Here is an 18,871-nt window from a genome sequence, read left to right as displayed (position 1 = left end):
CCTTACCCTTCCATATCTCTAGTCTGTCTCTCCCCTGAGTCTGAAGTAGGGTCTCGACCTGAAACGTCTTGACCCATTCCTTCCCTCCCATCTCTTTCACTGAGCCTTTTTGGAAACTGAGGTCAAGGAGTTTAGAATTAGAATTACAACTAAGAATTGAAGTGAGAAATGGCAAACAATTGGCAACTCTAGGTTACACTTGCGAAAAAATGTTGTTCAGCAAAGCATTATCCATTCTGCAATTATTCTAACTAATGCAGAGGAGAATGCACCAAGAGCAATAAAATAGATTACTAAATTGAAATAGGTGCAATTACTCATTCTTTGTGGAATTTCCTTCAGACAGCATGGACAAGTGCTCTGTGTATGGGTGTTGTAAAAAGAGACAAAAGGAGAAAGTAGTTATGTGAAAATCAAAATACTGCAGATGCAGGAAATGTGAAATAAAAACAAACCTTTTGTCAGAACTAATGGATAACATTTGAATAATATGTTTACAGCAAATAACATTTGAAGCATTTGTTGCTGTAGCAAATGCAACTATTTTGTGATTGCCATAAATTTAAAGGGACTGATGTTATCTAAGTCTGCACTATTTTAGAAATGAAAATGACAGAATGGTGTAAAATTCCAAGGAAGCATTAAAGTTAAATTTAAACCAGCATCAGATACTTATCCAGTGAGAAGCACCTTGTGCTATGTGGTTTCACAATAGGATGCACATTTAGAATTCTGTGGATCTCCTGGAAGTCCCAGACAGTTATGTTTCCCTTTAATGGTTCTTCATAGGATTTTCCAGATCCATTAAGTGCAGTTGAAATGGCTCACAATTTTCCGTCAACAATAGGATGGTGCTCAACATTTTATGTAAGTAGGTGAAATAAACAAACTGATTCTGTACTGTGATTTCTACCTTTTCCAAAATGATTTGCAACTTATGCAATTGACGTGAATCAGTTCAGTCAGTTTACTTTATTGTCACGTGTACCGAGGCACAGTGAAAACTTTTGTTGCATGTATGGGATCCATCATCACCATGTCAATATGAGCCTCAGCAAACAGTAAGAATTTTCACAGAGAGAAAACTCAGACATATAAAGAATTGTTCATGGAGCGAAATTGTCTTGAAATGACTGTTTAATTTTCTGAGAGAATGGCACCCCATGCACTTTCAGAAAGGTTTTTCACCAAATATTGTTCAATGACACCATTACATTTTTTGTAAAAACTCAACATTGCTTTAAATGCTTCAATGGCCTAAAATTAAAGGTTCAAGGAAAGTTGATGTTTGTGATATATAAACATCGTCAGTATAGTGCTGCGACCGACCTCGAGGCTGTGGAGGCTGTGGAGCAGAGCCAGGACTTACCAACGCGAGCCTGGCCGACTTCGGGGCTGTGGTTGCGGTGCGACACAACTTCCGACCCGACTTTGGAGCCTCGGAGGCTCGGCCGCGGGCCAGTGGGCCAGTGGACGACATCATCGGGAGCTCGAGTTCTGTTTTCCGGAGCTCCCGCAACTACAGCTGCGTCCGCTGGACTGGAGGACGGCAGCTTCGGCAGCTTCGACCGCCCCGGGCCGCGGAGTTTGAACCGGCCCGTTTGCGGAGCTCGGATTCAGCCGCGGGACTTACCTACCATCACCCGGCGGGGTCACAACATCGGAGGCTTGGATTGCCTCAGCGCAGAGGGAAAGCAAGGAGGGAAGAGACAATGACTTTGGGACTTTAAACTGTGTTGAGTGTTTGTTATTTATTCTATGTTATGACTGCAGGCTAAACCATATTGTTTGTTTTGTTTTGTTTTTGTCTTTTGTTTTTACCTTGTTTGGGATGTGTTTACCTTGTTTGGGACTAAAGATGGAAATTAGCTACTGGCTACAATCTTGCGTATTACATGTAAATGTTTATTAATATGCACTGTCCCTAATAAAATCAATTTCAATTTCAATTTCAATAGATCACTAGACATAAATGTAGATGAGTTGGTTTGTACATTTACAGGCAGCACCAAGATTGCTGGAGTTTTAATCTATGAAAATGGCAATGCAAGCAGATAGAGTGGTAAAGAAGACATGTGGTGTGCTAGCCTTCATTTTCAGGGCATGAGTATAAGAGTCAGGAAGTCATGATGCAGCTTTGCAGGATTTGGTTCGGCTACATTTGGAGTATTGCGTGCATTTCTGGTCACCCCATTACAGGAAAGATGTGGAGGCTTTGGAGACTTGAGAGGGTGCAGACATTTACCAGGATGTTGCCTGAATTAGAGGATATTAAGAGAAGTTGTACAAACTTAAATTGTTTTCTCTAGAGTGTCGGAGGCTGAAGGGAGACCTGATAGAAGCGCATAAAATAATGAGAGGCATAGATAGGGTACACAGTCAGAATCTTTTTCCCAGGGTGAAAATGTCAAAGACTAGAGTGTATAGTGTAAAGGAGATTTGCAGGACAAGTGTTTTGTACAGGGGGTAGTGGGTGCCTGATGATGATGGAGGGGTGGTGGTGGAGGCAGATGCGAAAGTGTCACTTTAGAATCTTTTAGATAGGTAAGGACCAGGGGGACTCTGCCCGTCATGACTAGGGGGAGGGGGAGCAAGAATGGAGCTACGGAAGCCACTGTCAACATCTGTGCTTCCACTGAATTATGAACGAAATCTGAGAACTATATTTCAATCTGCATAGAAATTTGTAAATTTGTGACTGGCTACAACTCACAGGCTGATGTGTCCAAAAACAGGCCCTGAGACAGCACATTTAACTTTTTTTTTAATGAGTTGATTGATACACCATGGAAACAGCCCTTCAGCCCACTGAAGTCCACCTCAGCCACCTGCTCACACTGGTTCTATGTTATCCCACTTTCATATCCACTCCCTGCAAACTAGCAATTTACAGAGGCCAGAGGCACTGGGAGGAAACCCATGCAGTCACAATGAGACTCCACACAATTAGATCCGAGATCAGGATTGAACCCGGGTGTCTGGTGCTGACGCTGTGAGGCAGTGGCTCTACCAGCTGCGCCACTCTAGAAAGTGTTAAACACGCATATGAGAAGAATTGCAAATTTAGGAAAAACAGGCGCGGAAGTGTAATGGCCAGTTCTCACGGTGCGACCTGAAGCAAGATGTCACCCGAGTGAAGTGGTCGTGGTCCAGCACGAGTTCCGCACGATATAACGGGGGGTAGATAAAGAGTTCCCACGGTACTCGGCATTTCTGTTATTTGTGCGAGTGACTTGTCCGTCTCCCGATCTTTCCCGTTAATCTTGAATGAACATCGTGGACTGTAGTGTTGTTAATCACGTGGCACAAATGATGTTACTTTTTTTCACACACTATATTGGTTTTTTTCACCCGAGCTCTTTAATGAGCTGAAGAATAATCTGTTTTTTTTTAGACAAATGTTGTTTGGTGCGATGCACCTTCTCTCAATATGTGCAAGAAGTCGTCTTTTTATTTTGTCAAATAGGAATAAAGACTGTGTCTCACATTGACCGTGATGATTGTCTTATTTTATTATCTACTGAGAGGTGAAACTTTCAGTCTGAAGAAGGCTCTCGACCCGAAATGCCACCCGTTCCTTCTTTCCAGAGATGCTGCCTGTCCCGCTGAGTTGCTCCAAGCAACTGGTGTCTATCTTCAAAGGACTGACCACCGGGCTGGATGTCGGGGCTGGCGTGTTGCGTTTCACAGACCGAACTGTCCAATTAATAGTAACAGATGGGCACTCCCTCTCAACCACATTCTCTTGCCTTCTCCCCATAATCTCCTGACAGCCGCACTAATCAGGAATGTATCTATCTCTGCCCCTATTCTTCACCCTTTTGACAGTAGTTTTGTTTTATTGGAGACGCGGGAGACAGCGGATGCTGGAATACTGAGCATAACACGAAGTGCTGGAGGAACTCGGTGCATTTGTGTTTAAGAAGGAACTGCAGATGCTGGAAAATCGAAGGTACACAATAATGCTGGAGAAACTCAGCAGGACAAGCAGCATATCAGAAGGGTCTCGACCCGAAATGTCACCCATTCCTTCTCCCCAGAGATGCTGCCTGCCGTCGAGTTACTCCAGCATTCTCTTTAAACCGGCATCTGATGTTCCTTCCGACACATGCACAAGAAATAGGCAACTTTTCGGGCCGAAACGTTGCCTATTTCTTTCGTTCCATAGATGCTGCTGCACCCGTTGAGTTTCTCCAGCATTTGTGTGTGGGGGTGGGAGTTGGGGGGAGGGGGGGGGGGGGAGAGATAAGGCAGCCTGAAGAAAGGGTCGCATGTCCATTTCCCTCCGTAGTTGCTGCCTGGCCCGCGGAGTTCCTCCAGTCTTAGAAACTGCTTTAGACAAAAAGAGACACAAACTGCTGGAGTAAAATAGCTCAGCAAGTGAGGTACCTGAACACTCAAAAATGAAAAAGAATGAAAATGTGATTATTTCACCTCCCCTCAACTATTTTGTGTTTCAGCATGAGAGGGATTATAACATTAGAGACATTCATCTTGTAGTGATGTGTTAATGAAGAATTGTAGACATCAATCTGATAGTAAAAAATATATTTATTTAACAATGAGGTAAAACAAGCACTGACAATCAAACTGCTCAGTTACTCACCGTTCGCAGGAGTTCCCACGGTACCCGCAAGAGTTATTACGGATATCGCACGGGCCACTGCGTTCATACAATGTTGCAACGCTCACCAAAAAGTGCTCTAGGCACTCTTGGAGAAATTCAAAAATGTTTGAATTTTCTCCCGACCTTACCAAGTCACACGACTACCTGCCGTTAGCGCCACGGAGGTCCTCGGTGGTCCACGAATGCCGTACTGTTATCGCAGAAGGTTCCCACGATGTTAAATCTTGTTAAGTCTTGCTTCAGGTCGCACAGTGAGAAAGCCCTTTAAGATGCCTGAGGTCTGAGTTTTTTAGACATCTGTGTTTTATAATAGGAACTAATATTAACTTTATAATAGGAACTAATATTATCTTGAGAATAATACCATTGACTGATGTGCAGGATGAAAAATCTAATCATTACCCTAGCCATGTAATAATTGAATTTATAAGCTTCAAATTCATTAAAATGTTTTAAAGTGCACTTTTCTATATCAAGGGACTATTCTTTTAAAAGTAGATGCTTTTACATCTTAATGTACTTAATGGATTACTAACTGATTGTAGGCTTTGTTTAAAAAATAACCGCATTGCATTGTTGGCCACTCATGATGCAATGAAGGCCTGCTATATATATATGAGTCAAACAAACGTAATTTTATGTTCAGACGAAAATAATAAGAACTCTGTGAAGCCTCTTGCTAAGTAATCTATTAGTCGTAGCTTGCATGTTTTACTCTATTAGCACTCAATAGCAAACAATTTGATATGTATAATTTCTTCAGAGCTAATTTGTTTTCTCTTTCACTCTTTTTTAGAAGTTATAGAAATACTACTACTTTCTGAAGCCTTTTCTTCTGATTTGGAATGGAAGTTTTCAAAATAATGTTCATGCATTTTCTGATTGTCGTAGTTTTTGCTGCTCATGGTTGTAAATCTCAGCACTGGTCACATGGTTGGCTGCCTGGAGGTAAAAGGAATGCAGTAAGTATGGATGCTTATGTTGAGGTAAGGCCCAGTCTTTATTTAATTATATTGGTTATATTATTGACAAACACAAAAACACACCTGACCTTTCTTCTGCCAAAGACACTAAAATGTTGTATCACAGTTCCCAAATCTTAAGTTGCTACTGTCTAACTGAAGTTCTCGTTATGTGCAACCTTAGGGGGTGAATTCCAGACAGAAAGTGTTGAAAATACTCAGCAAGTCAGACAGCATCTGTGGAGAGAGAAGAAAAGTGAATGATTCAGTTCAATGAGCCTTCAGTAGTGATCAAGCCAAGTCAAGAGTTTATTGTCATGTGTCCCAGATAGGACAATGAAATTCTTGTTTTGCTTAAGCACAACAGAATATAGTAGGCATGAATACAGGACATATCAGTGTGTCCATTGGTGATCAGTGATTGTTAATCTTTCTCAGAATGTGCATATTTTCTGACTAATAGACAAGAGGAGGGAAACGCGGACAAGCATGTACCAGTCCTTGTCTCATATCCTCATAAGCACTTTAGACTAAAAGCAGTTAGATACTACAGCCTTAACTAATCCTGCCCAATCTGCACCAAGAATACACTCACTATTTCTGCAAAAGTACAACCCACCTTTTGCTATAACAATTAAATTCCAAAGGAATGGCAGAAACTTTATCTGAAATAATCAGGTATAATCCCTGGTAGAGACATGCTGAGCGTTCATACAATTTTAGTGAAATACTTGTTACCTCTATCTCTATCTAAATGTAAAATTCTCCCTAGTGTGTGTAGAATAGTGTTGATGTGCATGGATCGCTGGTCGGCACCGACCCGGTGGGCCCAAGGGCCTGTTTCCACGCTGTATCTCTAAACTAATCTAAACTAAACTAAACTAAACTAACAGAGATTCGAAAGAACAAAAACAAATCTCCGGGGGTAATGTCACACCATTGATAACCTCAACAGCAAATAACATCCATTGTAGAAAATAAAGGGGAAGGAAAAATATTTTTGAAACATGCAAATAAATGGGAAAAGGAAACAAAACTATGGGGAAGGAAGCTGAAGAATAAATAATTAACTTGCATTTTAAACAAATGCCATTAATCCACTAAAGACAAAAATAACATTGAAGGGTATAAGTAGAGAAACATTTTGAGGGAGAAAGAACTAGGTTACTTGTACCTGAGGTATTTAAATTTGATAAATAGACAAACAGATTATCCTGTGTAGGATTTGTAGGATTTTATTATTTCATTGTAACAGATTAGATCTTTGAGTGGGGAAAATCATTTATCTTTTTAAAATCTTAAATATTCCTTTTGTATGCTATCAATGTAGATTAGAAAGAGTGCAGTGTAAATTTGATGCCATTTAACATTATCTGATCTGACATAATGTTCATGATTCTCTGTGATTCTTAGTTAAACTATTATTCAGTCCCATGTTGAGCCCTGATTTATCCGCGTTTTTGCTATATTCTGGATATAGTTCTTGAAAACGGATTTGGAGATCACAGTACAAGATTGGCCCATGCCTGTTAACTCCGATGGAGGTGGCCTGGTAGCTTCTGGCAGCCTCCTCATTTAAGTGTGTCATGTTCAGGCAGAACTGTACGAAGAAGGTTCTTGACCCATAATGACACCCATTCCTTCTCTCCAGAAATGCTGCCTGACCCACTGAGTTATTCCAGCATTTTGTGTCAGAAAATTTGACAAAAAAAACTTATAAATGTGTTATAATTTCAAGTGTTTTTTTTTTGTTTGTAGTTGGAAAAAGGGAAAAGATATGATCTTAACATTTCCTGATTTTGCGAAGTCATACAAATTATGTTTTGCTCGGGAAAAATAATCAGAGTATTTTGAAAGTGTGCGTTCTCCTTTTGACGTATATTTCAATTTGATTCGAATTTAGAATCATCAAACCATGACATTAATAAAGGGGGTAAATGTTTGTGGAAACAATCTTTTTTAAAAGTAAGACTTTTGAGAAATCTAAAATGCATTAGAAATATACATTTAAATGCACTGAGTCTCTTGCCCAGAGTTGGTGAATTGAGGACCAGAGGACACATTTAAGGTGAAGGGGAAAATATTTCATAGGAATCTGAGGCATTACTTTTTCCCACACAAAGAGTAGTGGGTGCATGGAGCAAGCTGCCAGATGAGGTAGTTGAGGCAGGGACTATCCCAACATTTAAGAAACAGTTAGACTGATACATGGATAGGACAGGTTTGGAGGGATGTTGACCAAAAGCAGGTAGTGTAGCTGGCACATGTTGGCGGGTGTGGGCAAGTTGGACCAAAGGGGACGTTTTCACACTGTATCACCCTATGACTACATTATACCTCCACCATGCACGAATGCTTCAAAATCAAGTGGTCGAGTTTTATTGCCATATACTCAAGCATAGAAACATAGAAATAGGTGCAGGAATAGGCCATTCGGCCCTTCGAACCAGCACTACCATTCAATATGATCATGGCTGCTCATCTAAAATCAGTACCCCTTTTCTATTTTTTTCCCCATATCCCTTGATTTCGCTTAAGTTACTCCACGTTTTTGTGTCTATCTAAGGAAATGCCAGATTAGAGCAGACTGAAGGCATTTGAGCAAATAAGATAGCTAGTATTGTGCAGATTGCTGCTCTTTGATTAAATTAGTGCTTCTTTTTTGCTTGTCTAATAGTTTTTCTTAATTGGGTAATAATCATTAGATATCTGATTCAATCGCCATGTTTAATTACACTGATTATTTCAATTAATTAACAGGCATGAATAATGTCATGAATATTGCAGGTGTGTTTCCTGTGATGCGTGATATATGCAAAACCTTAAATTAAATACGGGGTTGGAGAAGGGAAACAGGAACATGAATCCTTCTAATAATTGTTAAGGATCAGAAGCACATGCAAGGATGTGTATGTGGATGACTGCTCCAAAAGCAGTTACATTTAAATTTCTGTGCCCATTACAATTAAATGTTAAAAATAAAAAAGATATGCATTTATAGAACATTTTGTCATGCTGCAGGGGCACCCTCATTTATTGATATATAATTAATAATTTGGCACATTACTAAATGATTTGACTTAGTAACCGCTATTCGGATCAACATGGTAGCCATGTTGTTCACAGGACAAAACCACAAAGAACAATGAGACTGATAACCTGGTTACACAGTTCTGTGAAATAGCAATTACACTTCTCAGTCCGTACAGTCCAAAGAGAAAACTAAACGTGTCTGACTGGATATCAGGATGTTAGGAAGAATGTGATTAAGCTGGAGGGTGCAGAAAAGACTCACAAGCATTCTTCCAGGACTGTTTTTCCCTGGAAAATAGGAAGCTGAGGGGTAAAATTATAGAGGTTGAAAAAATAATGAGCATAGTTAAGATGGTTAGACACACAGTTATCTGGAGGGTAGGAGAGTCCAAAACTGCAGAGCATAGATTTGAGATGAGAGGGGAAAGATTTAAAGGGGGCAAGAGAGGCAGGTTTTACACACAGATGGGTATATGATATGGGTTGTCAGAGGAAATGGCAGAGGTGTGTACAATTACAACATTTACACATTTGGTGTAGTAAGGAACTGCAGATGCTGGTTTAAAACGAAGGTAGACACAAAATGCAGGAGTAACAGCGGGACAGGTAGCATCTCTGGAAAGGAATGGGTGAGTCTGAAGAAGGGTCTCGACCCGAAACGTCACTCATTCCTTCTCTCCATATTCATAGATAGGTAAAGCTTATAGGGATATACGTCCAATGTAGGTAAATGGGACTAGCTCAGGAAGCACTCTGATCGGCGTAGGCAAGTTTGGCCGAATTGCCAGTTCCACGTTGTATAACTCAATTACAGGTGCACAACCTTTTATCCGAAATTCAGGAAACCGAAAAGCTCAGAAAACCGGACATTTTTTCCAGGATGTCGTCTGCACACCAAAGCTCGTGTTTGGTGCCAAACTTGACCCGAAACGACCCACGGTCAACCCAGGTCTGTACTACTGTAGCAGCTGCCTCCTCCCCGGAGACCGGGGAGACACTTAAACATCTGTAAATCATTGCTTAAATGTTAGTCAGTTAGTTTGGAGGGCTTTTATGTGAAGTGGGGGGGCGGGGGGGGGGTGAAGGGGTGAAGGGGGAAACTTTAATTCTTAGTCCCCTACCTGGTCGGAGAGGCGGGGAGCGGGAAATGCCGTGCGGCGCCGATTGTAGCTCCGACCCCGGCGAACTTTACCCCTGGCTGCGCGGCGCTCCAAATCCAGCGCCGCCCGTGGCCGGACGCCCGCAGCCCCAGCTCCGCGATGTTGGGAGTCGGCGGCCACAGCGCTCTGGAGCTTACCGCACGGCGACCCGGTAAGGCATTGCCCGCTCCCCGCTGGTATCCCAGCGCTGTGGCCGCCGCCGACTCCCAACATCGCGGAGCTGGTGCTGCGGGCGTCCAGCCGCGAGCGGCGCTGGATTTGGAGCGCCGCGCAGCCAGGGGTAGAGTTCGCCGGGGTCGGAGCTCCAACCGGCACCGCCCACGGCCGGACGCCCGCAGCCCCAGCTCCGCGATGTTGGGAGTCGGCGGCCACAGCGCTCTGGAGCTTACTGCACGGCGACCCGGTAAGGCATTGCCCGCTCCCCGCCTCTCCGACCAGGTAGGGGACTAAGAATTAAAGTTTCCCCCTTCACCCCCCCCACCACATAAAATCCCTCCAAACTAACTGACTAACATTTAAGCAATGATTTACAATGATTCCCCGGTCTCCGGGGAGGAGGCAGCCGCTCCAGACTTTTCAAGCCGCCCGCGCTACCTACCTAATCTACGCTAAAATTCTTCCATTCCGAAATCCGAAAAATTCCGAAATCCGAGAAGTGTCTGGTCCCAAGGCTGTCGGATAAAAGGTTGTGTACCTGTACTTTATTTTTCTTAAATATTGTTACATACATTTTGATATGTGATAGGGATATTCCCTTAGTAAATTTTGGAGCACTTTTAAAGCTGGGAACCTGGTCATTATTCCTTTGCTAATAGTGCATCATAGTAATATTCGGTAAATTTAGGCATAGGTTTATTATTGTCAACTGTACTGAGGTACAATGTAAAGCTTTGTTTTGCATGCTATCCAATCTGATCATACTATAATAAATGTATAGATAATACTATACATAAATAGAATTAAGTCAAACTCAAGTACAATAGGTAGTGCAAAGGGGAAGATGCAGAGTGCAGAATATAGTTCTCAGCATTGCAGTGCATCAGATCCATTGACAAAGTCCAATGTCTGCAATGGAGTGGAGGTGATTCCCTAGCTTATGGAAGGACCGTTCAAAAGCTTGATGACAGAGGGAACAATGCTGTTCCTGAGTCTGGCACCGCACTTTTTCAAGCTTCTGTACCTTCTGCCTGTCAGGAGCCAGGCGAAGAAGAAATGACTGTGGTGTCACAAGTCTTTGATTGTGTTGACTGCTTTTCCATGGTGGTGTCAGTGGTGGGGAGTCTGGTCTGTGTGATGGACTAAATTACAATTCTCTCATCTGTCCCAAATCAAGCCGTGATACAACCCCTCAGTATGCTTTCTAGGGTGCATCTGTAGAAATTGATAAGTTTGCAATTGTCAATGGAAACCTGTTGAATTTCCTCAATGTCCAATGGAAAAAGAGATGTTAATCGATTCAATGTGGTTGATTCATGACAGATCATTGATAATATTAATGCCAAGGAACGAAGCTCTCAACCATATCCACTTCAGCACCATTGATGCTGATTGGGGCATATACACTATGCTTTTTGAAGTCAGTAATTAGCTCCATTGTCAAGATGACATTGAGGGAGAATATATTGTCCTGGCACCATGTTCTCTATGTCTTTCCAGTGCTCCATGCCTTTATATCGACCTTTATATCTTGGTAATTTTATTCCTCTCCAAAGACTTGGTAATTCTGCAAGAATTTGGAGTGCTGCAGTTTCATGGACCTTGATCAAACTCTGGTAACTGCCAGAATTTGCAGTTAACATCTTAAGGAATTTACTTGAGTTAATACCTGAAAATGTTATTTATGCAATTCAGTCAGATTTATTTTCTATTTCAGATGATCAATGACGAAGGTGTTGTAGATGAAATTGAGATACCAAGATTTCAATATTTGTATGGGAACAGGAACAGTCCTCTGGCTGTTATGGTAAGTATCGCTGATTATAACATGCATTTCTATTTGCATGGTAACATAGAAAAAAACATAGAGTTATAGAGTGATACACCACGGACACAAGCCCTTCAGCCCACTGGATATGTGCCAATCGTCAAGCACTTATCTCACTTCAATCTCCCCACTCGTCAACTCAACCTCCTTCCCAGACTGTAACACTCACCTACATACTAGGTGCAATTTACAGTGCCCAATTAACCTACCAGCCAACATGTCTGTGGAATGTGTGAGGAAAACTATGTGGTCACATGGAGAACATGTAAACACCACTTGGCACTGGACTCCGGAGGATCTCTTGGTCTTATATGATTGTATTTCTTAACAATATCAAACATGCAGAATAACCTGGAAACAAACAAGAAATGTTGTCCAGTCTGAAGAAAGGTCTCGACCAGAAACGTCACCTATTCCTTTGCTCCAGAGATGCTATCTGACCCGCTGAGTTACTCCAGCTTTTTGTGTCTATCTTCGGTTTAAACTAGCATCTGCAGTTCCTTCCTACACTAGAAATATTGTTCATTTGAGGTGATTCCCATTTTAATCATTTTCATAAAAGCATTAGATAATTTGAAGGCTAATAACTTTTTGTTTACTTCTGTTGACAGCCAGAAATCAATGAGAACAATCTTCAACAAAAGCTCCAATCAAACTTTCAGAAAAATATCGAGTGACTACATATTTCAGATTATTACATATTTATTTTCAAAAATGTTCCTTGATTGGAAGATTTTAATGTTAACATTTAATATAGATGTGTTGTTACCTAGAGACGACTACATGGAAGTAGCTATGTTTGGATCATTAATTAATAAATGTGTGAAACAGCCTGCTTGAAAAATCACTGTTTCCTACTTTCATATTTAATATTTATATTTTGGGATTGTTTACCACAAACAATTCATAGGGATCAAGTGTATTAACAGCAGGGAAGTCAAGTGAAGTTTAGCACTTAAAAAAACTTAGAGTGATGTATGATCATTTTTTAAATATAAATCAGGAAATAAAAACGCTGCATTCAAAACCAAATTAAAATCACCTCTTAAAAGTACCATTCATAGTTATTTCATAAAATTCTGATTGATGATTACCCATGCTTCCATCTGTAACTTTAATCTGCCCATTCTCCATCTACACTTATCGGAAAAGCAGTCAACATAATCAAGTAAAAAAATCAAACGCAGCCCTGAATATGGATAACTGCAACTCTCTGACGTAGAGAATTCTAAATACGTAGAGCCTTAATTCATTAATGGTCAAAGTTTTATTCTATAATCATGTCTATATAGGAAGCAACAAAAATAAAAAGAGATACATCTAACAAGAGAAATTTAGATGGCACTAATCAAATTAAGATGTTTTTTAAGTTTTCAGAATTAGCAATAGGCCAAAGGTATGGAAACATTATCAAAATCAGCAAAATAGGACCAATAATAATGCTACAAATATGATGGCTTGCCAGGCTACTTCAGTGTACAATGACTATGAAGAGTCTGGAATCACAGATAGACCTGCCAGGATAAGTATGGAGGCTCTTCTGCAGCATATTAATGAACCATAAGGGTTTCCATGACAAACCAGTAGTTTTTATGATCATTGTTACTAAGACCAGGTGTGGTGTACTTTTTCCTCAAACTATTCGCTGAATTGAAATTAAACAGAAGCAGTGGTGGAATTTGAATTTAATTGAGTATTGGGTATTCAACAGCAAAGATGGTAACATGGCGGCAAAAAGCAAACAGCTCAGGATGCAGCCAGAGCAATAACACAGGGATCAGCGCTTTGGTTCCAGACATTTACAATCAAAATCAATAGCTGAGGGGTCCAAATATCACATTTCTAATAACACCTATAACATCAAACTAGGCCTTTAAGGAGAATGTAGCGGCTTAAAGGTGTTCTAGACAGGCTGAGTGTGAGAATATGGCAGATAAAAAAAGGGAGAAACAACAAATAATAAACAAACCAAGCCCATATCACAGTCACACTTTCTTTTTCCTTTATGTTTCTTCTAGGAGTGGGGGATTTCCCACTCTTCGTTTTTAAACTCCTACATTCTTTTTTCTACGCTCTTATTCTCTAACTTAGTTATAGCGTGGAAACAGGCCCTTCGGCTAACTTGCCAATGCCAACCAACATGCCCCATCTACACTAGCCCCACCTACCTGCATTTGGTGCACATTCTTCTAAACCTATCCTATCCATGTACCTGTCCAAATGTTTTTTAAATATTGTGATAGTACCTGCCTCAACTACCTCCAATAGTAACTTGTTCCATATACCTACCAACCTCAGGCTCTTATTAAATCTTGTCCCCCTCACCTTTAACTGACTGTATGTCCTCTGGTTCTTGATTTCCCTAATCTGGGTAAGACTTTTTGCTCCCATTCACTAATTGAGCAGATAACTTTGTCTACAGCCTATCCCCATCGTCACTTAACAAACTTATTTTGTTGCCTTCCCAGTTCTGACAATGGTTCTTCAACCTGAAACGTAACCTTATTTTCCCCACAGATGCAGCCTGGCCTGCTGAATATTTCCAACATTTTCTCAGATTGCTTGCTAAATTGAGATTTTTTAAAATACAGATTATGAGAGGACTGGGTGCAGTTCAATAGTATAATTTATTTTTTATCACATGTACTGAGATACAGTGAAATGCATGTTTTGTATGTTATCCATCAACTTCACACCATACATGAGTCTAATAAATCCTTTTCTGGGACAGCAGCAGAGTGCTGCCACATTCTGATGCCGTTTTGCAACTTCCAAGTCTCTGAAATATCCAATTTAAACCTAAAGAGACATATAATTCTTTGGAAGAAAACTTGCAACTAAAAATACAACTACAATCATTTGTAAATGGCAGCAGGCAAGTTAGAAAACAATGCTTCAATAATTCTCATACAGAGCAGTTGCTTCATCAACTTTGATGTGCCAGAAGGGCAAAACCTGATATCAGAAGAAACTGTATATGCTGGAATCTTGAGCAAAAGACAAACTGCTGGAGGAACTCAGCTTGCTCAATCCAACTTGATAGTAAACAGAAATAATCTACTTGGCGGTCAATTAGATTATTAAGAGGTTAATAATTAGGAAACATCGACTAAAGTAAATTGGTCAAAGTATAAAAAGGATTGAAGAATAAAAAACACCATTCACCATTATCTGAAAGGATAGTTTCCCAGAAACCCTTATCATACTTAAATGTTTTCTAGAAAAACTGTAATTTCCAAGGCCATGGAATTTATAAAACGAGATTATTCATGAATAGCTCCAGTTTGACAGGCATGGACTTGATGGCTCAAGTGGGGTATTTTCTGTATGATAACTTTCTATAATTCCACAGGGAAGAGATGGCTCAGAGAAGATTTGATGGGGGTGTTCAAAATCATGAATAGTTGTGAATGAATAAATAAGTCAAAATTGTTACCATTGATAATAATAGGAACCAGATAAGATAAATAATTGACAAAGTCCCAGAAGCAATATATATCAATATTTTTTATATAGTTTGTGCTTTGAATTGTACTGTCTGACAAGTTGGTGGTAGTTTAAGTTATTTGATATAATTTGATATAATTTAATTGCCACACAACCAAGGTCGGTGGTATTTGGGTTGCCAGCAGCGGTACAGTAATAAAGAACACAACCACAATAAAAATTTTACACAAACATCCACCACAGCATTCATCACTGTGGTGGAAGGCACAGAGCTTGGTCAGTCCTCCTCCATTTTCCCCCGTGGTCGGGACCTCCACCCTCCACAGCCGTTGCTGCGGGCGTCCAGATGGTAAGGGACAAAGTCAAAGTCAAGGTGAGTCCAGGATCGGCTCTTCCCAACCAGAGACCGCGGCTTCAGGCTGGTGTAGGCCGCAGGCCGGCGGTCAAAGTTTTAAAGTACCTGCCGTGCCGCAGCCGGAAGCACCGCAGTCTGCATGGCCGGCGGTCGAAGCTCCCCTCCAGGGGTGATGTTAAGTCCATACCGCGCCCGCGGTAGAAGACGGCCGCGGGCCGGCGGTGGAAGCTTCTTCTTCCCCCCGGGTCCTCCACGAGGGATCCCGGGTTGTAGACGCCGCACCAGCTGGAGTTCTGCAGACTGTGGCTTCAGGCTGCCGGCTGCCGCGGGCCAGCGTAACGGAGCGCTCCCCTCCAGCGAGGTCTCACCCGCTCCGCGCCTTGAGTCCACGCTGCGCCCGCCGCTGAAGCTCCGGGCGCGTCTCCGGGAAAGTCCGCGCCGATCCTTGCTGTTAGGCCACGGGGGAGGCGACCTGAAAAAGTCGCCTCTCCATGGAAGAGGCGGCCGAAACGGTTTCCCCCTTACCCCCCCACACCACCCCCCACACATAACACACAAAGAAACATTAAAAACAGACTTTTAAACATACTAAAAAAATTTAAAAAGTTGAAAAAAGACGGACACGCTGCCGACAGTGCAGCGCCCCCTACTGTGTATTATTAATTCAAAAGAAAATGTAATACAAATGTGAAGAGAAAAACAAATCAGTATTACAAAAACTGGAGAATGGAATAAAAGCCCTGTCCCACGGTACGAGTTCATTCCAACTCTCCCGAGCTTGCTCTGATTCGAACTCGGAGATTTACGGTAATGGCCACTCGTCGGTACTCGGGGCTCTCGTGGACATTTTTCAACATGGTGAAAAATCTTCACGCGTCTTCCCGTGCTTAAAGCCCTGTCCCACGGTACGAGTTCACTCCAAGAGCTCTCCCGAGTTTAAAAAAAAATCAAACTCGTGGTAAGCACGGAGAATGAATGTAGCGGGTACGTCGGAGCTCGGGGACGTCTCTTAGCGCTATCGGCAGGTACTCGGGAAGACTCGCTAATGGCAGGTGAGCACGGGAAGACTCGTGAAGATCTTTCAACATGTTGAAAAATGTCCACGAGATCCCCGCGTACCGACGAGTGGCCATTACCGTAAATCTCCGCGTTCGAATCAGGGCAAACTCGGGAGAGCTCTTGGAATGAACTCGTACCGTGGGACCGGGCTTTTACCTGCCATTAGCGAGTCGTCCCGAGTACCTGCCGTTAGCGTTACGATGTCCCCGAGTTTCGACGTACCCACTACGTTCATTCTCCGTGCTTACCACGAGTTTGATTTTTTTTAAACTTGGGAGACCTCTTGGAATGAACTCGTACCGTGGAACAGGGCTATTAATTTGATATCTTTGGCAAAGATATGTTAGTATAAATGATAGGCTAATTGGTGTTCTGATTCTCACTTAATTAGGCCTCTAATTCTCCACTCTAAAATATTATCATCTTCATCTGACCAGCTGAACATATGCATTCTGTAGCTGTTGGTGAGTGTAAAGAAGTCAAGTCTGTCACACTTGTAGCTTTACTGAGTATTTAATAAAGGCACATGTAAGGCACGTCCTAGTACTGACTGCATCTATTCAGGCGTACTGGAACCAGGGGAGGAGCAAGGGGAAGATATCACAATTATACTGGGATGACTAAGGCGTGGTTAGTGGTATTGAGGTAGCTACATTATAGGTTGCATGCATAAACCATCTACAACCTTTCCCTTAGAAATCTAAAAATGAAGTTAGAACAGTGGCAGTGTGATTTTACTTCGGAGTCACGTGAGTGACTACGTGAAGAACCCGCTCAGCGCGCATGCGCGGCATTAACGCCAGCAGTGCAACAGCGGCTGCAACGGGAGTTAGGCGCTCCCGCTACAGAATGAAACGGACCGTCAGGTGAGTACCCTGAGGTCGGGTTTCTATTACAGGGGAGCCTTTTTCTGCTTGTGTTTTACAGGCAGAGAAAAGGGCTCTGGAACAAAACTGTCCCCCGTTCAAGGAGGAACGTTTTTCCGTCGGGGAGGGGGGCAGCAACAGGCGGTAGGAGCGTTTACCCGGTGTTCCGCTATTCCCCGACACCGTGCCGAGCCCAGCCCGCTAGTACCTGAGCAGCGGGCTGGATGCATAGCCACCCGAAGAGGCATCCGGCAGGTGTTCCCGATTTGGGACGGGACGTCTCTCCACCCGCACGGGGGGAGAGAGAGCCGCCTGAGCCGCTGGAGCGGCTCTCGGAGCAGGTGCCTGCGAGACGCGCTGCTTGAGGGGCGCTCTCGCTTCTACAAGGCACAAAAGCTCTAGAAGAACCTGCCCCCCGCTCGACTCCAACGGAGGAGCGTTCCATTGCAGGGGGGGCAGTAACAGGCGGTAGGAACAATTACCGGGCGCTCTGCTATCCCCATCACCGCGCCGAGCCCAGTCCCGCTAGTGCCTGAGCTGCGGGCTGGATGTTTAGCCATCCGAAGAGGCATCCGGCCGGTGGCTTCCGACTTGTCGGAGGGGACGTCTCTCCACCCGCATGGGAGAGACAGCCGCCTGAGCCGCTGGAGCGGCTCCTGGAGCAGGAGCTCCTGCGAGACACGCTACGTGAGGGGCAGTCTCGCTGGAGGGTTCAGGCATACCCTCCACAGTGCCTAGGCACTGCCCATCGCTTCCTCCTTAGTGTGGTTAGCTTTGGGGTGACCAGTGGCTGGGCTGGTCATGAAGAGGGGTCATTGGCTGAACAACATCGGGAGTATGCTTGAGGTACAGGATCAGGAAGAGCTGCTGGGTGTGGCCGCTATGTGGCTCCACCACTAGCGAGATGGCTTTTCATCCTCAACTGATGGCCAGCTTACTACCTGTTCTTTTCAAAAATCTCCAAGACAGGTAGTCATGAGGCATTGGATTTCATCACGCTTCCCCTAAATTGCATTTACTCAAAGTGGCCACCATTATTGGAGGGTACATTGAGCATCGCTTTAAAAAAGCCAAAATATCAAAAAATGAATTTGATATCCCTGACGTCGGCTATCATTTTCGCATGCTCTTTCCAGAGGGTCACGGTAGTATGGCAAAACACCTGACCTACTGTTCGCAGTGCTCCGCAATTTCTCAGGAAGTTACAAAACCTGCCCTCAAAGAACGCCGACCTCACAACCAAAACTGGACGAAGTGTCCAAAATATCGGCGCAAGGGGGCAGGGTCTGGAATGAGCACCACACGTAAACCAGTCAGCAGTACCTCTAACGCGTCCACCAGGAGGGTCCACCTCATGGTACTGGTGAAAGCTCGGGGC

General features: G+C 42.9%; 1 protein-coding gene across 1 annotated transcript; it reads left to right on the top strand.

The window, feature by feature from the left end:
• Positions 1-5,508: 5,508 nt before the first annotated feature.
• gnrh1 (gonadotropin releasing hormone 1) lies at positions 5,509-12,583 on the top strand (the record flags this gene model as incomplete). The annotated part of the gene is made up of 3 exons (XM_033034749.1): positions 5,509-5,613; positions 11,656-11,745; positions 12,378-12,583. Coding segments are annotated over 3 exons (261 nt in total), but the record flags the coding sequence as incomplete, so codon positions are not given.
• Between the last annotated feature and the right edge of the window lie 6,288 nt (positions 12,584-18,871).

Source organism: Amblyraja radiata, chromosome 15, assembly GCF_010909765.2.
Source record: "Amblyraja radiata isolate CabotCenter1 chromosome 15, sAmbRad1.1.pri, whole genome shotgun sequence".
NCBI classification, from domain to species: domain Eukaryota; kingdom Metazoa; phylum Chordata; class Chondrichthyes; order Rajiformes; family Rajidae; genus Amblyraja; species Amblyraja radiata.
The sequence above is the reverse complement of the archived record's forward strand: the minus strand, read 5'-3'. Positions and strand labels throughout refer to the sequence as shown.